Raw genomic sequence first — 22,781 nt, 5'->3', positions numbered from 1 at the left:
ACCTACGATTTTACTATTGATTAATTGATTTATTGATTGAGTAAACTATTGATGCACCGTGGAACACCATATTCTTGAAATTGTCTCGACGTAGGTCAACGAGTAAAGTGCAGTATCTTTGGATTCAAGGCCATAGAAGACCCTACGCTTTAGTGCAGATTCTAAAAAAATCAGCAGGATAAAATTTGCGCCCCTCGTTATTGTGAAAATGAGTAAGAGGACTACATTATGGACGTCTACTAATGACCCAAGAACAACGTTTGAATTATTCTTGAGGTTCTTGACAACAATGTGATCATATGAATCAAGTAAGCGCTATGGCTGATGCAAACAAAACAACGTGTGATTTCGAGATAAAATGGAGTGGCTTGCATTAAGATGAATCAATCGAGTTTTTAAATTTCGGTACACCATTCACCGGATTAAAAAGCTCATTTGGGAACATTTATCCGGATCTGGGTGTTACAAGAAGCAAAAGTAAGGTACAATGCGCCAAGTCCATTTCGCAACCTTCGTTCAACCTTATAGTTAGAAAAGGGAGGCATATTGGACTACAGAAATTATAGTTATGGCCGCAAACGAGATAGTTAATGGACACAGGATTGCCTAAAAGGAGCTTCACTATTATTCAGATCTTTGCCATAAGTTAAGTCCTTGAAAATGCATGCGAATATAAGACGATCAAATGCCATTGACCGTCAATGCTTTCGCCATTCCATGGCTTTTAATATCTTCTTCACCACCATTTTGCTATCAATCTACGATTACGTTTATAAAAGCATCGTTGATTGAGCTCAGTTTCGTTGCACCTAAAGCAATCGCCCCATTCAGAAAAGACGCGACAAAAGGAAGTTCCTCATTTACATATTAGCAATTATCGCTTTGTTTTTCATAACCCATCCCATCCCCTCGGAACTGATACGATACGCTGTGTTGACACTCGCAAAATCGATTTGATTAGAAGCAATTAAAATACCTTATCCTCCCCCTTTCCGGCCACTCCTTGGCCATCTTCGTACGTAAAGCACATTGTCTAACGGAGTCACTACAGACTCTGGTTCAACTACTTCCCAGCTCCAAACTAGCAAACGGTGTGCCACGGCATCACACACCACGGCGACCGGCGATCGTTATCAACATTCCTCCGTGCGTTTGTATGCAAAGCGATGCTGCAACAGATGCAGCTGGTTGGGCATGCCACGCATCGATATGCATCGCACGCTACCATCAATTGTGTCAACTATTTTGCGCACCCTGGCACGGCCGATCATCAGTCTTGTTTCACATTTACCTTACCGGCCAACCGGTACCAACTGGTGGATCGACGCGTTTCAGAACGAACGGTGTAACGGTGAGAATGGCCAACGTAAGGGAGGCAACCGTTGTAATAGCATCGACGTGCCAACGGAGACTGCATCCAATGGCAATTTCACGTGCTCCGAACACGCATCTCAACCCCTCGAGACTTGGAACAAACCCAATAGACATTGTTGTCTAGGAGTCTCGCCTTCCCGTGAACCCCCGGGGACCTTAATGAAGATGTTTCTCTTAAACGATCGTACGGGGATCGATGAAAAGATGATTTATCTCCATTCGCCCATCAAGGTCAACAGCAGACAAGCAAAAGGGCGGGTGTGGCTCAAATTGATCGCACATCATCACCGCGCGGAATCCAGGGTCAAAATGTCGGATGGCTGGCACCCGTTTGTGCTCACCTGTCCATCGTGCAAGCCGCCGATGATGATGGCCACCGCCACCGATCACACATTCGAGCCGACGCGAGAGGCCATCCATTATCCATGGCGCTAAGCGTCAAACGTCGTCGGCGCACGCGGTTGGCTGACAAATGGTTATCTCATCGACCGGTCGGTCGCTCGGTCGCCGCTTGTCGGTTTATCATCGAGCAATCTCCCCCCTTTTCTACACCCCTATTAGTGACTCCAGTAGCAGCAGCACAGGCGCGTGGCCACAGATGAGTTATGTTTTCCGCGAGATCTTTTTCACCAACCACCGACGGAACACGTGGCACGCGGTTAACACATTTCTAAATTCTAATCGCTTCTAATCGATTTTGCGAAATCGATGCTCCGATATCCGTTTGCGCTCTTCTGCTTCTGCTTGGTACATTGTTGCACTCGCGAGCACGAACCTTTTGTTTGCTATTACAACCTCAGCCGTGTTGCACGATCCCCTTTTTCATCGAAATCTTATGGCCGCACGAGACAAGGATCAATAAATAGTAACACAATTCCGTCGATTCGACTACCGCCTTGCTACAGTTCAATGTCAGCTAGGGATGGAAGCCGGATGACGGTCGCGCAAACCGGAAATGTACATCGCAGACGCGGCAAAATAAACTCCTCTCCGTCTGTGTGGCATGGTAATGATCGAAAATGTGTTTAAATTGTTTCAATCTGTTGGGTAGCGCTCGCGTGCGCCCACATGGTGCGATCAGCTCGATCCCCCCAAGGGTGCTCTCGATGGTGGTGGTCCATCTCGCGATCATACCTTTTCGGTGCGCTTACTGTTTCGCGTTTTAGATTCACGATCCATAAGTCAACTTTTGTCAATTCAACAAACGCGATTCCATCGGGTTACGTCTCATGATAAATGGACTCGCGAGTCGCAATCACTCATCCGAGTTTGTGTCAGCAAATCTTTCGCTGCTCGCGCTACTAAAGCAATTGATTAATTATCTCGTCATAAAGTCCGTGTTAGGATTTGGTGAAGGCGATGAAGAAAGCACCAACCACCAGCGCACAGCCAACAAACAACACTCTCGGTTGAGCTCCGTGGCCGTGGCGCTTCTGTGTTGCAAATAGAGCGTCACCAAACAGAAGACGGAATGCGGATAGCGAAGCAGAAGCAGCATCTGGGACCGGTTACGGCGCACTTCCTGCCCAGAATCGAAACGGAGTGCTGCTGCTGCTTTCGCCGCAAATGTGTCAGCCAGACTGCGACCACGATGACTGCCACTGGCCGTGGATCGTTCTCGGTCGCGTAAAAACCGCGTCACAGATATTAATGATCTGCGATCGTGCCATGGTTATGTGAGGGGAGGAGTAGAGTTTCATTGCTGTGTTTTTTTGTTACTTTTTGCGTTGCTAAAAATTCAATTAAGCGATGGTGTCGATACGATTTATCGATTTCTGTCGACGGTGCTGTTAAGGTGATCATCGCCACCACAACCATGACATCAGGTTGCTTGCTCGAAAATAGACGCTTTCTTTTTAAATTAAAAACTCAACGTTCCTTCCTAAAAATAGGAAATTCTTTTGCATAAGTAAAAAACAGTAAAAAAAACCTTCGTCAAAAAACCATTTTTTTACCTCTGCCTCAAATAGTCGTTTTGACTGTTTGTCGTCCAACAAACAAGCCAAAAAAAACCTAGAATGGCGCTAAAAATATTTACTACGCCATATTTATATATTTAATAATTTATACGCCATAATAGTTAGTAATAGTTGTATAGTTAATAGTTATAATAGTTATTTAGTTGAAAATTTAAGCAACATCGCGATCGACTTGATCGAAAGCAGCCCAACATTTCATGATCCAATGACTAAATAATAAATGTTATCTGGTCTCATTTCTAAATCGGATTAAGGAAAATCATGGGATGAAGATCATCTGGTTAACATGTTTATAGAGCCTTTTTTATTAGGTGTATGCATTGAAATTCGTGGTTTTGCTAATACATGGCGCCATTTTGTTTGAGGATGGTTTACATCCTCATTTGTTATGTCGTTTTAAAGTATAACTAAATACCTTTAAAACGCTATAAGGCACCGTTCATAATATTGACTACAACATAGTTTTTTCTCCAGTTGAAAATGTCAAGTTTGGTGCCTGAAAAGTCCATTTTGCGGGGAGATTTAAAAACCTTTTTTCATTTCAAGAAAACAGCTGCTGAAAATTATTATGTGTTGATTTAAGCTTATGTTGAACATGTTACGATACAAAAAAAAATGTGAAAGCTGGCTTCAAAGGTTTAGAAGCGGAGATTTTGTCTTTAAAGACACAGAAGGTTCGGGTACACCAAAATAATGAGAAAATCCCGTTTTCACGTGTGTCGTGCACTAAGAACTTTCGGAAACTCATGAAATTGTTGATAGAGAACGTTATCAACAATAATTGATCCATTTGAAGCAAGCTCTGACCTAAAAAACGGTAAAATTAGGAAAAATGACGTAATAAACTTTTTTTTCAACATGCTAGCGCTAGACCGCATGCTGCAAAACCGATGAAAACTTTTTTGAAAACCTCGAAGACCAAATATTACCCTCCCCGCAGTATTCCCCAGACATTGTTCTTTCTAAATACTTCTTGTTTGGTTGATTAAAAAATTGTTTGGAAGTTGCTTCTAAACTGCTTCAAAAGATGAGCCGTTCTTTCGACATGAAATTCGAAAATTGCCCAAAATATAGTAAAAAGTAGTGGCTAGCGAAAGTCAATATGTTTAATAAGCAGATTGTTAAGATTTATTGAGAAATAACCGATTAAATTTGGTACAAACACCGCGGATTTCAACGCATAGACCTAATAATTATTCAGTTGTCTAGTAACATTGGTGCAGAACTCCATTATTCTTGGCAATAAACACATCAAATGAGCCTCAAAAGATGCGCTAGAGATTAAAGAGCTCTAAAACTCCGTTGAAATGGATAGCAAATATGATTAATTGAGTACCTTGAAGTGAAAACAATATAATACAACACATTGGAGTGAATAATCTCTTTTTCTGCATGTGCTAGATCTATGGATGAAAGTTAGATGCCATTCGATTGCGTCGGATCAAAATGCATTTAAAAAGGGATACCATCTTCAATCTCCGGCACGTCACGCAGCGAAAAAAACAAACGCAATGCCAACGCACCCCCCCTGGTCTGTAATCAGCACATCTGGCACAGCAACGCATCTGGAATGTTTGCCTTTCGCCACGCAGAACACGTGATACTCGGTGCTGCACCATATTATGCAACCGACGGAACGTGGATCGAGATCGCATCACTCCGATGATGATGATGAAGCCAGCATAACCTCATCTCAGGTCATTTCACTTTTTCCACTGTCCCGGGAACCGTTTTTTTTTCTTCTTTCTGTTTGTGGCTAGAATGCCGTTTGTGACTCTCGCGGACTCAGCTCAACTGTGTTGCTGCCAGACATTTTGTCGCTCACGGCCGGGCCGGCCGTCCGTCCGTCTACGTCCATCCGAGCGCAGGAAAAAGGCAACGCGAAATGCCAATCCGTTTCTTGACATCGTGGCCACCACCAATCAACCGGTGGTTTGCGCTTTCTTTCCCCTTTTTCCTTCACCCAAAAGTGTGCTCGCTCTCTGGCCATCTCGTCTGCCGTGGCGACGTCGTTGACTCATGGCTGACGAGCAGCCAAGAAGATCTCGGTTTCGATGTGCCGTTGGCTGCACGCGGTTAGTCACCGATTGTAGCGCGTGGTGTGCGTGGCTGAATCATTTCTTCTTTTAAGAGGTCTCGATGCCTCAAGGATTTCGGAAACAGTCGAAACAAGCTGGTCGGGAGAGTAATTTCATAAATAATTTGCAGCCACACACGGGCGGTCGCGATCATCTTTTGTATCATTTCTGGGGGCGTTCTGTGAGTGTCGGGCGGTGAAGACCGAAAACAATTATTACTCCATTAGACACCCCGAATTCGGATTGCAGGGCGCGAAACGCGTGCATCTCGGCTACCATTTAGGATGTTAATCGAATGAAATGACGGTGGCTTGGGAGCGATTTTGGAGCGGTTTTCGTGCAGGACATTCGCCCTCAGGCAAACAATACAGCCATTAAATGATTAAATTCCTTCAGTTTAGAGACCTGCAGATAAGGGTAGTTTTGATGTTTGTTGACAACATTCAAGGTTTTTTTCCTTTTGATGCCAGAATGAGCGCTTTTTAAACCATTTCTACTTGTGACCACATTCAAAGGCAAATAATATTGAAGGCGCCATACGGCAGATCTGGTGGAGTACGAGTAATTTTTGACATGAAAAGATGTTATATCTTTAGCCAAATATACGTAATTAATGTTAAAATTACAATAATTCCTACCATGACCATGTTGCTGACAATTTCAGAATTAATGAACAAACGTTTTTCTCCATTGTGAGATATATTTCTTAATTGATCAATCGTGGGGCCATGTTTTGCTCGGGTTTCTCTTCGGAGGACTGGTGATCTAAGCCATCTATCTGCACTCAACCGAATATCTTTCGAGATCGGTTTGAAGTTGTTCGCATGGAATGGTTGTAGGGCTTTATTTATCGGTATCGGTAGGTATCAAGTTCTTTTATATGAGAATGACACACAATTGTAAAAAATACTTTCCCAGTAATTAGGAATTACTCAACCAGCTATTTCAATAAGGCTTAAGTACCATAAAATGGTTCTAACTATTGGAAAATGGGTACTTCTCGATTTGAACGAAAGACAGACGGAGCAACGCCAATACAAGTGAAATCTTGTTTGTTACAGGGTGTACCATAAAAAAATGCAAAAATCTTTATTTGAAGTTTAAAGCCATTTTTTTATATTTTCTACTGTTTGAAAGTATTTCATTCGCTCTATATTTCTTTGTTTATCAAAAACAAACAAAATGAGTGGGTTTGTCGGCCTGTTTTCTCAATTAATTTCTCCAAGCGGTTACGAATTCGAGAACACCCTCGTTAACATAAGTGTCCAACTTAGAAGACCAGGCTTTGATGATAAACGAATTCAGCGAACCAACCGTGTATGGTGTTATGGTTCACAGGTCTTAGGTCGAACAAATGCCCATATTGAATAGCCCAACCGATTTAATTCAGGACCGCTTGGAGGGCATAAATCATTCGACCAAAAATTCATGTTTTCCTTCAACCATGTTTCAGACCGTTAAGACGTATCGCAGGGGCCTCCATCTTGCTGAAACTCAACATTTTCTGGTGTTTTGAAGTTTGCTTTAATCCATGCTAAAACGTGTTCCTTCAAAAAAGTGATATAAACATCAATATTCATTTTAGTATTGGATTGTATGAAAACTGGTGCCATTTTCAAACTATGTTTTATCCTTTCTAAAGATGTTTTATCCTTTCAATTATTAAATTACGCTTCACCCTAGCTCTAGAGATTGCTTTTAGGTCATATTTGGCCAACCAATGCAGGCAGGATCTTGAGATATTCGTCTCTTATGCAAGCTTTCATATGGATTGCAGTGGATTTCGCTAACTTTTGCTCTGACGGATCCTACCACTTTTTCAGTGCGCTCAGATCGTTGCCGATCACTAACATGTTTCCTAGGCCTTGGCCCTTCATGAATAGAACGTTTAATCCTGTAAACAATGCCAAGAATACATCTGAGGACCGCTGTTATATCTATGAGATTTCTCTTGGGCGCGAAGCAAACTCGACACTGTCGCCTTTGAATACATTTTTCCGGACAGACATCTTTTGTATGGGTACTTATTATACATCATTTGACAGATAAGACTCTTACGAACACAACGATACCCCATAATGCCATATTGGTGTTGAAAAAATACTCAAAACAGAGCAATGAAAGCATTTGCATTTTTTTATGGTACACCCTGTAGACAAAAACGAAAGCCATTATTGTCTTGTGGTGCCTGGCGATGAAAAGTAAATATATTTTGAGCATCTAAAACGAAAAAAATTGTTAAAAGATCTCGGCCTACTATCATCTTCTACCGCAAGTCCAAATTGCTTTGAACGCAGGACAATGCTGTGTGTTTGGTGCGATCAGATGTGTGTCGAACTGTAGTAGCTTTGTGAAACTGTCAAGGCATAACGCTAGCACGACCAAATAATCAAATTGTTCCTTGCTTTCATGAAAAACGAACGGGTTATGAACAAAGATATGAGAATTTGATATTTCTCTACGACAACGCTCTAGCGCGCACGCAAAAAAAAGGTTCCAAATAGTCTTGAATACACTCAACTGGGTGGTTCTACCTAAGTTGCTTATTTCACCAGGCCTGTCCCTTTCAGAATATCACCTTTTTTCGTCAATGGGTCATGTGCTTGTCGAACAGTACTTTAAAGAAAGTTTTCAGAAAATGGCTTGACGACTAAATTCGATTCAAAGAGGATCAAAGATCGATTTAATCCAAAGACCATGTGTTGCTTTGCAACATCTGCGTCATTGGCTAACAATCGATTGTACAATCGATTAGCTGCTGTCCTAAGCTGTAATCAGTCGTTTCTTGCAAAGATAGAAAGCATCAGATAATGTCACGAGAACAGTGACTTTTTGAGCCAGCGAGCTACTTGAGTCGCTAGCCGGCATCAATTCGGCTGCTGTCCTTATCCCTGAATTCTTCTAGTTCCGTACGCAGCGTTACAGTTATAATGAACCGCTCTTGTCAATGTTTCGTCAATTCAATCTACTTTACACGACGTTCGACTTTAATCCAGCTGTTTCGCGTTTTAAGTACTCTCTTATGTTAACCTACGTCACGTCTAGTTCTTAAGTTTGCGTCTAGTTTTTAAGATCCTGTGTTTAGGCTATTAGTGAGGCCATACACTTTCCATAGAATAAACAATACAATCTCCAACAGATTATTTGACAATTTTTACGAAAATAATTCAAGATTATCTGGTGAATGCCAGTTACTTGTGAGAAAAACAAGCAAAAAGCTCTGGGACCCACATTCAGGAACTCCAAATCAGCCCAGATAATCTGCCAGGTCAAAGCCAGGGTCAGTACAATGTAAACATAACATTCGCTAACTGTTGAAGGTTGAGGTTCGCATTCTCATTACGTGAAGCGCAGAAAAATGATTCATTATTCCTCTCGTATCAATCCCAATTCGTATCACTCGAAAGACGAAACAGGCATGGACCAAGCATTGAGCGATTGCGAGCAGCTGTAACGGTGATTGGGAGCTTCCTGCACTCACTCAAGCCCAATTCTAGAGGTAGCGTAGATTTATGATTAAACCATTATGATGTGGTCCTGATGCCTGATGCCAATCACTTGGTCGGACATCAGACGCATACTTGGACGCATTATCAGTACATTCGCTCGTAGCATGCGAATGGTTTGACCGGCTTGGATTTGATAAGGAAATGATTGCAAATGAGAGCTCTTTAATTCGTGATTTCCTCCGTATGAGTAGTAAACACGTGCATTATCTCCCAGCTGCTGCTACTTTATCAGTAAAGACAAGGTCGTAGTTCGTATTCGAGGCATCTCGGGCAGTGTGACGCTCCGGGTTCCATTAGTTTACGCTGTGCTTCACTCGCAAAAGGTCTAGTTTATGAATATTATTTCCTGCAGGTGGTTGATAGCTCGACTTTAGAATGTCGAAGTTGATTGTAACTTTGCTCTTGATTGGGATATTGATAGGTAAGTTGTGCACGTAGAAGTAGCTGATCTTTTCCAGTCAATATCATCGGTATTTCCTTCAATAGTTTGCGATGGATCTCCGCTGTCCCATGAGAGCTCTGAGTCAAATGAATCAAATGCACCGACCAAGATGGATTTTTTGGAAAAAATAAGTGAACAATGTAGAAACAACACTGGCTCCGATGATGCCTTCTTGGAATTAATGGAATCATTTGAAAATGTGTCAAGATGTGTGTTGAAATTCGATATAGAGAGCTTTAACACCGATTTCGAACAGCTGACGAACGCAACACGAACAGCATTCTTTACCAAGTGAGTCGACTTTCACATTTTGCTTTTCATGCTCAGATGTTTAATGTGTTGATACACATTAAAATGTACTAATTTTTTGTTGAACGTTCCAATAGATACTGTGCTGAAGTGCGACCGCTCGTTTCTTGCTTTGATGATGTATTCGATAGTATGACGCCATGTATCAAGGAAAGTGGATTCAAAGTTATGAAGGTATTTTTTGACAGTTTTCCGGAAACCTTGGACGTTGCGTGTAAAAACGACGGGGAAATAATATTCAGTAAGTATTAAAGGATGATTCTTATGCTTAATTATCGGCGGGTGCCGAAAAATAATTCGATATTGCATACGTATTTCTAGAACTGAAAGACGAGACACGCAAGAACTGTTTTATGGAGCAAGGAAAACAATTGTCGGAGTGTGTTGGTAAATATATGAGTAGCGCAATATGGAATGATGATTGGAATTCCGAACTGACGCAAGACAAATGCAGGTAACTAAGAAAGTGATCCTTTAATAGCCCCTGCTATTGAAATAATAACTTGTGCCGAATTACTCTTTAGCATACTTACGAGCTACAGAAGCTGCTTGATGGAACCACTGGACGCTTGCGATTTGTCTGACTTGATAAGCATTTACGATGTGCCCATGAATGCTATGTTGCGTCTGACACCTTGTGCCAATGTAAGTAACGTGCACTGGCGGAAGCATTATATTAGATCTCATTATTACAGTTATTATTAACTCTACTTAACAGACTACGGAGGAACTGAGGGTTGAAACGCATCAGAACAACGCGACTGAAGTGATTTAAAGCAGATGATACAATTAACCATGCTGTTTGGAAGTATCTCGAAAAAGTAATAAAGGAAATTGAAAATCAATATAGCATCGAATCCTAATTTATTTCGCTTGTTTGATGATGGAATATTTCGGAACATCTGCGAGAAACTGGAAGATGCCATGGATTTTCAGTAAAAACATTTGCTTGAATAAACAGAAGCTTGAAAAAACAGGGTCTAAAACTCGATTGCAGCAAAAAAAGGAGTGATAGAAAACCTCTAAAAAGTCGAGAAATAAAAACGAGGTTTTACTACTAATTAATGATCGAGATAACCATTTTCTCCCCTCTTTCCCTCCTTCAAAACATTATGCAACCGCTCTGAGATATTGACTGCATTCATTACTTTGAATGTTTGTTAACTCTGCAAATGGTAATACATTAAAGTCTGCATCAAACTATAACAAATGCTCAGTCCAAATGTGCACTCTGTTTGCTTCACATGTGAGACAAAAGTGCATATTTTGCTTAAAAAAATATATTGACTGGTATAAATGGATAAGTGCATGATACCGTTAATGTATTCTATAAAACGAATTAGCATAAATTGTTATCAAAAATTTGAGGTCTTTGAATAGCCCGAAATTTCCACTACTTCTAGAACAGGCTACGCTCACCAGAACACGTCACAGGCTGCGTATCAAAAACGTTTTTAAAGCGATAATCATTAGCTTTTGACTGGTTTAATCTTATAAATAAACACACAGGACACATGAAAATCACAAAAAGGCCAAATCGGGTCAAACCGCTAATAGCAGTTGTCTTATCAGTGCGACTAGGCTGTATTGCGGATTCGGAGTATCTCTGCTAATATGCTGTATCGCCTCCGGTTATTTAACGTCGTGCTTTGCTTGCAAGCGACTCATTTTCGGAATCTTGTCTGCGGTGGTCTGAAGGTGGTTCATAATAACGTCTTTAGAATGTCAAAGTGGAGTGTTATTTTGCTCTTCATTGGGCTGTTCGTGGGTAAGCGATGTAAGTGGAAGTATCAGCAGAACCCTTTTCATTCACGATCATTGGTATTTTCTTTGAAAAGTTAGTGATGGATCTCCGCTGTCCCATGAAAGCTCTGATTCGGACGAAGTAGATACAACGGGCCATTCGACTTTTACGATCAACCTAATAAAAAAATGCAAAAAAAACACTGGCTCCAACGCCGCATTCTGGGCAGTAATGGAATCGGCAGAGAAAACTTCAATATGTCTGTCCGAGTTCAATATAAAAGCACACAGTTTTAAAACCGATTTTGATCACATGACAAACGCAACACGAACAGCATTCTTCAAGAAGTGAGTCGATTATCACATTTTGCGTTGGTTGCCACTCTTCAACATTAATTTTGGTTTGATTTCTTCTCGTAGATATTGTTCTGAAGGGCGATTGCTGTTCTCGTGCTTTGATGACGTGCAGGCTCATTTGAGACCATGTCTCGGAGAGCGTGACTTAAAAATTTTGAACGTCACACAGACTGTCTTTCCAGAAACCCTGGACTATGTGTGTAAAAACGATGGAGAAATAATATACAGTAAGTGTGAAAATGTCTTAATGCAGATTCAAACCGTCCACCCCGTAAATAATACAATTTGAATGCGTATCGCTAGAACTGAAAGACCAGACACGCTACGAATGCTTCACGCAGAAGTTTGATCAAGTGTTTGAGTGTGCCAGAAACGGCGAAACGGGTGTGTTTTACGGATGGGATATTTTCGAACTGACACAGGATCAATGCAGGTAATGCTGAAAATCATCGAATATGCATGATTTGAGGCCGCAAACGATATCACTTAAAATCTTTCTTTAGCATACTTATGGCCTTCAGGGAGTGTTTGAAGAACACAATGGACACTTGTGACTTGTCAGACGTTGTAAGCCTCTATGATATGATCGTAAATCCGATATTGCGCTTATCGCTTTGTGCCAACGTAAGTAACTTGTTCTTGCTGAAGCGTAATATTAGATCGATTGTTTAAACATTTTCTCTGTAATTAACAGAGTACCGAGAAACCGAAGGACGAAACGCATCAGGAAAACTCCACTGATGAGGTTTTAAACAGAGAGTAAAATATGTGGGTATGCGGTTGGTGTGCCCCAGAAAAGCCATCAAAGCTATACCGGATTAAGATCTCTATTATCAAGCAAGAATACATAATAAAAAAGATTGAAAAATAATACAAAATCAAACAAAAATTACTAGAGTGAAAAGCGTGACATGCGCTACTGTAAATCTGATACACGTTTTAAAAGAAAAAAAAGCCGAAGCTACAAAGTTAAACGCTACCGCATTCTGTAGTAGCGAATCACGATGCATGGAATTGTGGCAGATTTTAAGAATTCTGAGTGTCCTTGAAGAAGGAGAATTACTGTAGTGGGTGAGTTCTTTTGAATCATCATCATCATTTTATTGGTGCGCTTTATTGAAGAAACTGCGATCGTGCTGAACGATTTACGAACAATTCTTCGATTTTACACAATAATATACACAATATACACAATATTCTTGAAAAGATCAGCATTCTCGGAAAAATGTAAAAAATATGTCCCCGAAAAAAAAAAAATACCGAAGCCTCCTTAAGGAGTTGGGTCGCTTACCATTTAATCCAACACCGAGACTCCCATGATTAGCTCATGTCCGGGATAATCCTCATAAGAATCATGAATCTCTCCCTCAAAAGATCATTCTGTGATGTTGATTACATACAATAACATTGATACTTTTACATACTGCTCATTATATAGCATGAATATTTGCTACAAGTTATTTAAAAATTATGTTTTGTTGGGAAAGCTCTTCCTGTTCATTTAAATAGATGTTTTGGGAATGATGGCAAACGGCAAACCAGATTTAACCACTACTAGTGATTGTCTTATCAGTACGTTTTGACTGAAGTTTGGCTTCGATTATTTAATGTCGTGCTTTGCTTGCAAGCGATTCAGTTTCAGAATCTTGTCTGCGGTGGTCTGAAGGTGGTTCATAATAACGTCGTTAGAATGTCAAAGTGGAGTGTTATTTTGCTCTTCATTGGGCTGTTCGTGGGTAAGCGATGTAAGTGGAAGTGTCAGCAGAACCCTTTTCATTCACGATCATTGGTATTTTCTTTGAAAAGTTAGTGATGGATCTCCGCTGTCCCATGAAAGCTCTGATTCGGGCGAAGTAGATACAACGGGCTATTCGTCTTTTACGTTGAATCTACAATTAAAATGCAAAGAAAATGCTGGCTCCAACGCCGCGTTCTGGGCAGTAATGGAATCCGTAGAGAAAACTTCAATATGTTTGTCTGAATTCAAAACAGTAAGCGAGAATTTAAAAAGAGATTTCAATCAGATGACTAACGAAACACGAACAGCATTCTTTACCAAGTGAGTCTATCATCACATTTTGCGTTGATTGTCCAGTCTTTAAAATTAATTCACGTTTGTTCGTTCTCATAGATACTGTTCTGCAGCACGGTCGGCCCTTCCTTGCTTTGATGATGTGCAGGCTACTTTGAGAACATGTCTCAAAGAGCGTGGCTTTAAAATTCTGAAGGTCGTGTACAACGTTTTTCCGAAAGCCCTGAACTATGTGTGTAAAAACGATGGAGAAATAATATACAGTAAGTGTGGAAAGTTGTGTCTAATGTCTTAATGCAGATTCAAACCATCAGCCCCGCAAAAAATACTAATCAAATTTTATATTGCTAGAACTGAAAGATCCGACACGCCACGATTGCCTCACGCAAAAGTTTGATCAATTGTCGGAGTGTGCCAGAACGGTCAAGAGGAATTTGAATTTCGATGGGGATATTACTGAACTGACGAAGGATCAATGCAGGTAACGTAATCGAACATACGTGGCTGGAGGCCGCAACTGATATCACTTTCTTTCATAATCTTTCTTTAGCATACTTACGACCTACAGACAATGCTTGAAGGACACAATGGACACTTGTGACTTGTCAGACATTGTAAGCATCTATGATATGATCATGAATCCTGTACTGCGCCTGTCGCCTTGTGCCAACGTAAGTAACACGTTCTTGCGGAAGCGTAACATAAGATCGCATTGTTCATTAGATTGCATTGATCATTTACTGTGTTCTTTACAGAATACCGAGGAACAAAAGGATGAATCCCATCAGGACAACGCGAATAATGATGTTTTAAACGGAGACGAAAAGGTGTAGGTATTAGGTGGCTCTAGTACGGCTATCGAAGTTATTTCGAAGCATATTGGAAGCATTAAAATATAATAATATAAAAAAGAAAAATGAAAGTAATATAAAATCAAACAAAAATTGGAATACTCGTGTTTGATGATGGAATAATTTAAAATACCTGAGAAATAATATTGAAATTATAATGATACCTGAAAACAACATTTAAAAACATGTGACTCTCCACAGTAGAGCAGTCATATGAGATTTCAATTGCAATTTCATGTCTAAGGGGTTGAAGTAGGAATGATGGCAAATACAAGAATCAGTTTCAACCCCTACTAGCGTTTGTCTTATCAGTATGTTTAGGCAGAAGTTTGGCTTCGGTTATGCTGTATCGCCTCCGGTTATTTAACGTTGTGTATTGCTCGCAAACGATTCAGTTCCTTATTCTTGTCTGAGGAAGGTGGTTCATAATAACGTCTTCAGAATGCCAAAGTGGAGTGTTATTTTACTCTTCATTAGGCTGTTAGTGGGTAAGCGATGCCAGTGGAAGTATCAAGCAGATCCTTTTCATTTACGATCATTGGTATTCTCCTTGAACAGTTTGCGATGGATCTTCGCTGTCTCGTGAGAGCTCTGAGTCGGACGAAATAGATCCTTCGGGCTTGTCGGGTTATGCGAGAAGACTGCTAAAGGAATGCAAAAAAAACACTGGCTCAAATGATGCCTTCGCTGCAGTAATGGAAGCGTACTATAACTCTTCAATATGTCTGTCTCAATTCGATGGCCAGAGTTTCATGATGGCTGTTGATCAGCTGACGGACGAAACGCGAACATCATTCTTTACCAAGTAAGTTGATTATGGCATTTTGCGTTGGTTGTCCAGTACAACATAAATTCTCGTTTGATTGTTCTCATAGATACTGTGCTGAAGCACGAACGCTCCTTTCATGCTTTGATGACGTGCAGGCCAGTTGGAGACCATGTCTGAAAGAGCGGGAGTTCAATATTATGAAGGGCGTAACTAGCAGCTTTCCGAAAGCCTTGGACCTTGTATGTAAAAACGATGGAGAAATCATATACAGTAAGTATAGGAAGGATATAAGGATGGTTTTCATTCAAAATCATTCACACTTCACTGTCTCGTCGAGAATTGAAAAGCGAAACAAGCCAGGTGTGCTTTATGCAGAAGCTAGATCAAATGAAGATGTGTGTTAACACGTTCGAGAATAGCTGGAGCTACGATTGGGATGCAGCAGAACTTACCAAGGATCAATGCAGGTAACAGACAAAGATCAGAGATCATGTTCGCAACCGAAATAATAACTTTTGGCGAATCTTTCATAACAGCGTAATTACGAGCTACAGACAGTGTTTGAAGGAACAATTGGATGCTTGTAACTTGTCGGCTGCTATACGCATCTTCGATATTGTAAAAGATGCCTTTTTACTTCAGACGCCTTGTGTAAACGTAAGTAACATCTTCTGGCAGAAACGTAATATTAGGTGACAAAATTTGAACATTCGCCCCTTTCTCTTCTTCGAAATCTACGGAGCAGCCAAAGGTTGACCTGATTGATAAGAACTCGGCAGACGAAGTTTAATGCAGAGGGCAAACGATCAGGGTTATAGTTGGAGAGATAAGCTTTCGCTAGAATTTCGGCGACGCTCTTTCGAAGCCAATTTGTTGGACTTCCCAATATACGCTTCAAAGTACTGGGCAACTGGAATAAAAACCACGAATGCATGATAAAGGCAATAATTTGCAACAACACTAAATACATTTTTTTCGTAGAACACTTTTTAACAGCCAAACCGATGAACAACTGCAATTGTGTGTGGCTAGTATACGAATAAAATATGATTCAGCTTTCTAGAAATGTAAATCCTGGGCGCACAAAATGAGTTATTTTATGAGTTATGCTGCACAGTAACTTATTGTTGACTACAATCGATCATTCCGATAATCGACGATGCTACAATAAAGCCTGTTGACTGTTAAAAGATTCTTCTATGGAAATCATTTGCCGAAAAAACCACTTCACGTTAATTTAACAAACAAGTTAACAGGTGGGTCAGTAATTCTTTGGCCTGAAATATAAATCTCGACTGAAATGTTTTATCCTCATGATTTTTCGATATAACCAAACTTCAAATAAATCCTGTAAAATTTTAAAGTCATTCTGTTGGTAATTATACCCAAGTTATTGACGTTCAAGTGATGCTACTTTTGTGTTAAGAAAAATGATGGATTCAAAGCAATTTCGTCTAAGAAAACCTTAGCCTTGCTCTTAAAACTTAAACTTAAAATTTAAAATTTTCGATTACGACGGGGCAGATTCCTTATAACACTGTTCAAGCCATTCGTGTGCTGTGACGTTATTTTATCCCATCAAATAACAATGATAATCCATGCTTTGAATCCATAATTTTTATTTACACAAAAGTAGCGTTAGTTGAACGTCAATAACTTAGGTAATTATAAACAGAATGTCTTGAAACATTTTCAGGATTTGTGTGAACGTTGCTAGTATCGAAAAATCATAGGGATAAAAAAATTGTGTCACCATTTGAATTTCAGACAGTTTCTACACACAGCCAAAATTTGGCGGCTAAAGTCAAAAAAAGAGAACTTCATTTTTCCAACATTTTGGAAAAAATAATGGCAGATGGAGACAAATTTACATCTACGGTACGGCGTACACTGGAGTGCAGCATTATGTGTCTGCCGATCAGCTAAAAGCATATTATATTTTAAAAAAAGCTGTTTGCAGGTGTGTTAAAGTTATTTCGCGATGATTCTGTAGTTTTTCTGAAGTTCTTCTTTTCAAGCGTACCTACACACACCATTATTTTTTTTATATGGAGCTTCTGACTTTTGCCGACAATTTTGACTTTAGCCGCCAAATTTTGGCTGTGTGTAGAAACTGTCTCAGGCCAAAGACTTATTCAACCGTTTTCGAGTAAATGTAAAAGTCTTTGGGATGCTTCCGAACTGACTCAGGATCAATGCAGGTAACGAAAAGAAAATCATCGTATATGTAAGGATTAAGATCGCAAACTATATGTGTGGTGATTTTCTCTTTAGCATTCTTTCCGATAACAGACAGTGCGTGAAGGATCAACTGGACACTTGTGACTTGTTGGACATTGAAAAAATCTACAATATATCCGTCAATGCTGTGTGGGCCCTGACGCCTTGTGCCAACGTAAGTAACGTGCTGTGTTGAGATAAGGACATTTGATTACAACATACGCTCTTTACTTCATAGAATACGCAGGATCCATAGAATTGGTTAGCGCACCTGATGACTAAGCCAGAGTATCAGTAACAAAACTAAACTAAACACAGCGAAATCATTAAAAAAAAATCTGTTCCGTGATTGATGACGTGATCTTGTAGGTTTTTGACGTAAAATCTCGGCATCAAATCATTCAAATTGATTGCAATTTTATAAAAAAAGTACAAATCGGTGTACTTACACATCGGTTGTTGGTTACATAAGTTAACATTGACACTTTTACACACTTCTAATTATAAAGGGAGAATATTTGTTACAAGTTCTTAAAAAAATGGCTTGAGAAAGCATTGATGACAGCAAATGCAAGAACCAGTTTCAACCCTTATTAGCATATGTCTTATCAGTATGTTTAGACTAACGTTTGGCTTCGGTTATGCTGTATCGCCTCCGGTTATTTAACGTCGTGTATTGCTCGCAAACGCTCCAGTTTGCGAATCTTGTCTACTGAAGGTGGTTCATAATACGGTTGCGAGAATGTCAAAGTGGAGTGTTACTTTGCTCTTCATTGGGCTGGCGCTGTTCCTAGGTAAGCGATGCAAGTGAAAGTATCAGCAGATCCTTGCCATTCATGATCATTGGTATTTTTTTTTTTTGCACAGTTTGTGATGGATCTCCGCTGTCCCATGAGAGCTCTGATCCGGACGAAATGTATACGGCGGGAATGCCGGGTTTTGCGAAAAGACTGTTTAAAGAGTGCAAAAAAAACACTGGCTCTATTTTCGCCTTCGCTGCAGTAATGGAAGCGTACGCTAACTCCACGATGTGTCTGTCTCAGTTCGATGGCCAGAGTTTCATGATGGCTGTTGATCAGCTGACGGACGCAACACGAACAGCATTCTTTAGCAAGTGAGACGATTGCATATTGATTTACTTTCTCAGTGTTCAACACTAATTTGCGTTTGATCGTTCTCATAGATACTGTGCTGAAGCACGAACGCTCTTTTCATGCTTTGATGCCGTGCAGGCCAGTTCGAGACCATGCCTGAATGAGCGAGACTTTAATCTCTTGAAGGGCGTAACTAACAGCATTCCGAAAGCCTTGGACCTTGTGTGTAAAAACGATGGAGAAATCATATATAGTAAGTATAGGAAGGATGGTTCTCATTCAAAATGATTCACTGAGCACTGGGAAATGATTGTACGCGTCTCGTCTAGAACTGAAAAGCGAGAAAAATCAGGTGTGCTTTATGCAGAAAGTTGATCAATTGAAGATGTGTGTTAGCACGTTCGAGACTAGCTGGAACTACGATTGGAATGCGGCCGAACTGACCAAGGATCAATGCAGGTAACAGACAAAGATCTTCAACGAAAGTTCATGCTCGCAACCGAAATGATAACTTTTGGGCGAATCTTTCATAACAGCGTAATTACGAGCTACAGACAGTGCATGAAGGAACAACTGGACGCTTGTAACTTGTCGGATGCTCTGCGCATTTTCGATATTGTAAAAGATGCCTTTTTACTTCAGACGCCTTGTGTAAACGTAAGTAACATCTTTTGGCAGAAACGTAATATTAGGTGACAAAATTTGAACATTCGCCCCTTTCTCTTCTTCGAAATCTACGGAACAGTCAAAGGTTGACCTGATTGATATGAACTCGGCTAATGAGGTTTAGCACAGAGGGCAAACGATCAGGGTTATAGTTGGGGAGATAAGCTTTCGCTACAATTTCGGCGACGCTCTTTCGAAGCAAATTTGTTGGCCATCCCCACACTTCGAAGTACCGAGCAGCAGAATGACTGGCCGCTTAATGAAATGAAAACCACGAATGCATAATAAAGCTAATGATTTGCAGCAAAAAACAACACAAAATACAATTTTTCGCATAGAACATTGTCTTGGAAGCAAACTCGTTGAACAACTGTAATTATGCGTGAGCAGTAAACGAAGTAGTATGTAAATCCTTCGTGCACCAAGTAAGCTGAATGCACAAAATGAGTTAAGCTAGATAGTAACTTATTTTTGAGAACAACCGTTGTTTTTTTTTCAAGACATTCGGACAATCGACAGAGCTATAACAAAGTCATTGACTGTAAAAAGAAGATTTAAGCGAAATCAGTTAGCCAAAATAACGACTTCTCATTCATCTAACGAATTAGTTTAAACTCTGTTTTGTCGGGCAGCGATTAGGAAGTGATTTCAATGCGATGGTTTTTAATTTGCGTAATCATTCGACATGCTCCGGAATGATGTCATAAGTTTCAACTAGTGTCTTATCAGTGCGACACAGCTGTAATTCGGCATCTAGGCCAGTATGTTGTGTCGCTTTCGATTATTTAACGGAGTGCTCCTCTCGCGAACGATCGAGTTTTGGAATCTTTTCTGACGAAGGTGCTTGATAGGAAGAGATCGTAAGAATGTCAAAGTGGAGTGTAACATTGCTCCTCATTGGGCTGTCGTTGTTAGTAGGTAAGCATTACACGTGAAAATATCAGCTCATCCTCTTCATTAATGTTGATCGGTATTTCCTTGAACAGCCTGTGATGTTTCCATTGTTTGGTATGAGTTCTGGGTCGAGTGAATCATTTGAATCGCTAAATTTTCTCATAAAAATGAAAGCAGCAACAACACTGGTTCCGATGCCGCCTTCTCAGTGCTGTTGGATTCGTTCGCTAAAACCTCAACTTGTCTGTCGAAATTCGACAACAGTGAATTCCTTGATCAGATAGCAAATACATCCCGAGCAGAGTTCTTTACCAAGTGAGTTGACGATGACAAATTATTTTAGTTGTCCAGTCTTCAACGCTAATTTTTATTTGTTCGTTCTATAAGATACTGTTCTGATGTATCAACAGTCATTTCCTGCTTAGATGACCTGCTAATTAGCTTCAGACGTTGTCTCAAGGATGGTATGTTCAAAATAGCTCATGCTATTGCTACCAGCATTCCGGAAGCATTGAATCTTGCGTGTAAAAACGATGGAGAAATCATATTCAGTAAGTATTCATATTGCTAAATACGTGAGATCATAAGAAATGGTTGATTATTGCATTCGTATCACCAGAACTGAAAGACGAAACACGCAAGAATTGTTTGATGCAGAAGGTTGATCAATTAACAATGTGCGCAAACGCGTTTTCGAGTAAATGGAAAAGTCTTTGGAATGCTTCCGAACTGACTCAGGATCAATGCAGGTAACGAAAAGAAAATCATCGTATATGTAAGGATTAAGATCGCAAACTATATGTGTGGTGATTTTCTCTTTAGCATTCTTTCGGATCACAGGCAGTGCGTGACGGATCTACTGGACGCTTGTGACTTGTCGGACATTGCAAGCATCTACGATGTGCCCAAGAATGCTATAATGCGTCTAGCGCCTTGTGCCGACGTAAGTAACGGCCAGGATGAGCCGGAAGATGCTATTTTGATTGATGCGAATGAAAAAAACAGCATTATGAAATTAGCGAATAAGATCTAATACAATTGGCCAATTTGGTTCGTAGTAATTCGTTTGACATTTGTTTATAATGTATGTAATCAGTCATAAAATAAATCAGTTATTCCGTTGCGTGCGGCGCGTCTCTAAAGGGCTAGACTGACGCACATTAACGAACACTAAGCTGTATACAGCTGTGTCCTTCGCTACAATCAACGTGAGGTCTGCTTCGCGAGGATAGAAAGGATACACAAAACCAAAGTACATAAGTACTTAAGTGTGTAATTAAAATGAAAAAGTATTTCACTAAAGAGAAGAAAACAAGTCTATAAAACAGGCTTTTTCAATCTTAAAATTCCCCATGCTTCTTGGGCACGTATTAAAGAATAATGATGATCTTTAGTACGTGGATTGATGTTGTATTGTGTGATTTTATTCATCTCGAGGAAGGTGGAAAATCCCGTCCAATCACTAACAGTTATTGCCTTATCAGACCAGCTAGGCTGAATTTCTTTTTCTTTCGAGGCATCTCGAGTGCAGATCGCATTTTAGTGCACCCTCTTCCATTAGTTAGCGCCGTACTTCGCTCGCAAAAAGGTCTAGTTTCTGAAAGTTGTCCACCGGTAGTAGTCGATAGTTACTTCTTGAGAATGTTCAAGTTGAGTATTATATTGCTCTTCATTGGGCTGTCACTGTTAGTAGGTAAGCACTGCACGTGAAAGTATCAGCAGAGCATATTCATCAACACTCATCGCTATTTCTTTGGGCAGTTTGTGATGGATCTCCAATGATATCAATGTCACATGGACCGATTAAATCAGCTGCACAGAATAAGTTGGAATGTCTACAAAGATGAAAAGAACAATGCAGAAAAAACACTGGCATCGATGCCACCTTCTCGGTTGTAATGGAATCGCACGAGAGACGCAAAAAACTTGTGTGTTCAAATTTGAGTAGGAAGTTTGAAGATGGATTTCGACCAGCTGACCAACGCAACGCGAGGAACATTTTTTAACAAATGAGTCATTCATGATAACATGCTTTACTTTGTTCCGTCTTTAACACGTTCTGTACATCTTTCCAAAAGATACTGTGATGAAGCGCGATCGCTGGTCTCTTGCTTTGATGATGTTCTGATCAGTGTAAGACCATGTGTCAGAAAAAATATGTTTGTCGTTCTAAGTTGTATATTTTCTAACAGCTATAAAAGAAAGTTATGTTGTTGTTGTACACTTGGAACTCAACAACGCCGAGTGATCGATGATTTCTATACAGAGATGTGTGGTGTCAGAGAGTTCTATGAGCAAAGCAAGAATTCCGTCGCCACTCGGGAACGGGGGTAAAAATTAGGCAGAAATGTAAGGAAGTATTTTTGTAAATCCTTTTGTTATTTTCCACATCACGAGAATTATATTGGCACTTCACTAAAGTTGACAAATAGATACATTATTTTCTCGTATTATGCTAAAAATT

General features: G+C 40.1%; 4 protein-coding genes across 4 annotated transcripts; all 4 read left to right on the top strand.

Moving 5' to 3' along the window:
• Nucleotides 1-9,245: 9,245 nt before the first annotated feature.
• On the top strand, nt 9,246-10,542 carry LOC126575533 (27 kDa hemolymph protein-like). Its single transcript, XM_050236263.1, has 6 exons — nt 9,246-9,361; nt 9,427-9,673; nt 9,769-9,932; nt 10,013-10,145; nt 10,216-10,336; nt 10,410-10,542. Exons 1-6 carry the CDS (start codon nt 9,316-9,318, stop codon nt 10,464-10,466), a joined length of 768 nt encoding a protein of 255 aa, XP_050092220.1. The 5' UTR covers nt 9,246-9,315; the 3' UTR covers nt 10,467-10,542.
• Nucleotides 10,543-11,384: 842 nt separating this feature from the next.
• LOC126576627 (27 kDa glycoprotein-like) lies at nt 11,385-12,554 on the top strand. The gene is made up of 6 exons (XM_050237932.1): nt 11,385-11,459; nt 11,530-11,782; nt 11,855-12,018; nt 12,095-12,224; nt 12,295-12,415; nt 12,486-12,554. The coding sequence occupies exons 1-6, from the start codon at nt 11,414-11,416 to the stop codon at nt 12,552-12,554; spliced, it is 783 nt and encodes a 260-aa protein (XP_050093889.1). The 5' UTR covers nt 11,385-11,413.
• A 927-nt stretch (nt 12,555-13,481) lies between these two features.
• Nucleotides 13,482-14,656, top strand: LOC126576625 (uncharacterized). The gene is made up of 6 exons (XM_050237931.1): nt 13,482-13,527; nt 13,598-13,850; nt 13,923-14,086; nt 14,175-14,304; nt 14,374-14,494; nt 14,579-14,656. Exons 1-6 carry the CDS (start codon nt 13,482-13,484, stop codon nt 14,654-14,656), a joined length of 792 nt encoding a protein of 263 aa, XP_050093888.1.
• Nucleotides 14,657-18,325: 3,669 nt separating this feature from the next.
• On the top strand, nt 18,326-19,738 carry LOC126575534 (27 kDa glycoprotein-like). The gene is made up of 6 exons (XM_050236264.1): nt 18,326-18,457; nt 18,531-18,777; nt 18,847-19,010; nt 19,087-19,216; nt 19,294-19,414; nt 19,503-19,738. Exons 1-6 carry the CDS (start codon nt 18,406-18,408, stop codon nt 19,545-19,547), a joined length of 759 nt encoding a protein of 252 aa, XP_050092221.1. The 5' UTR covers nt 18,326-18,405; the 3' UTR covers nt 19,548-19,738.
• Nucleotides 19,739-22,781: the final 3,043 nt, after the last annotated feature.

The sequence above is a fragment of the Anopheles aquasalis genome, chromosome 3, assembly GCF_943734665.1.
Source record: "Anopheles aquasalis chromosome 3, idAnoAquaMG_Q_19, whole genome shotgun sequence".
In the NCBI taxonomy this organism is placed as follows: Eukaryota; Metazoa; Arthropoda; class Insecta; order Diptera; family Culicidae; genus Anopheles; species Anopheles aquasalis.
This window is presented reverse-complemented; position numbering and strand designations above follow the sequence as displayed.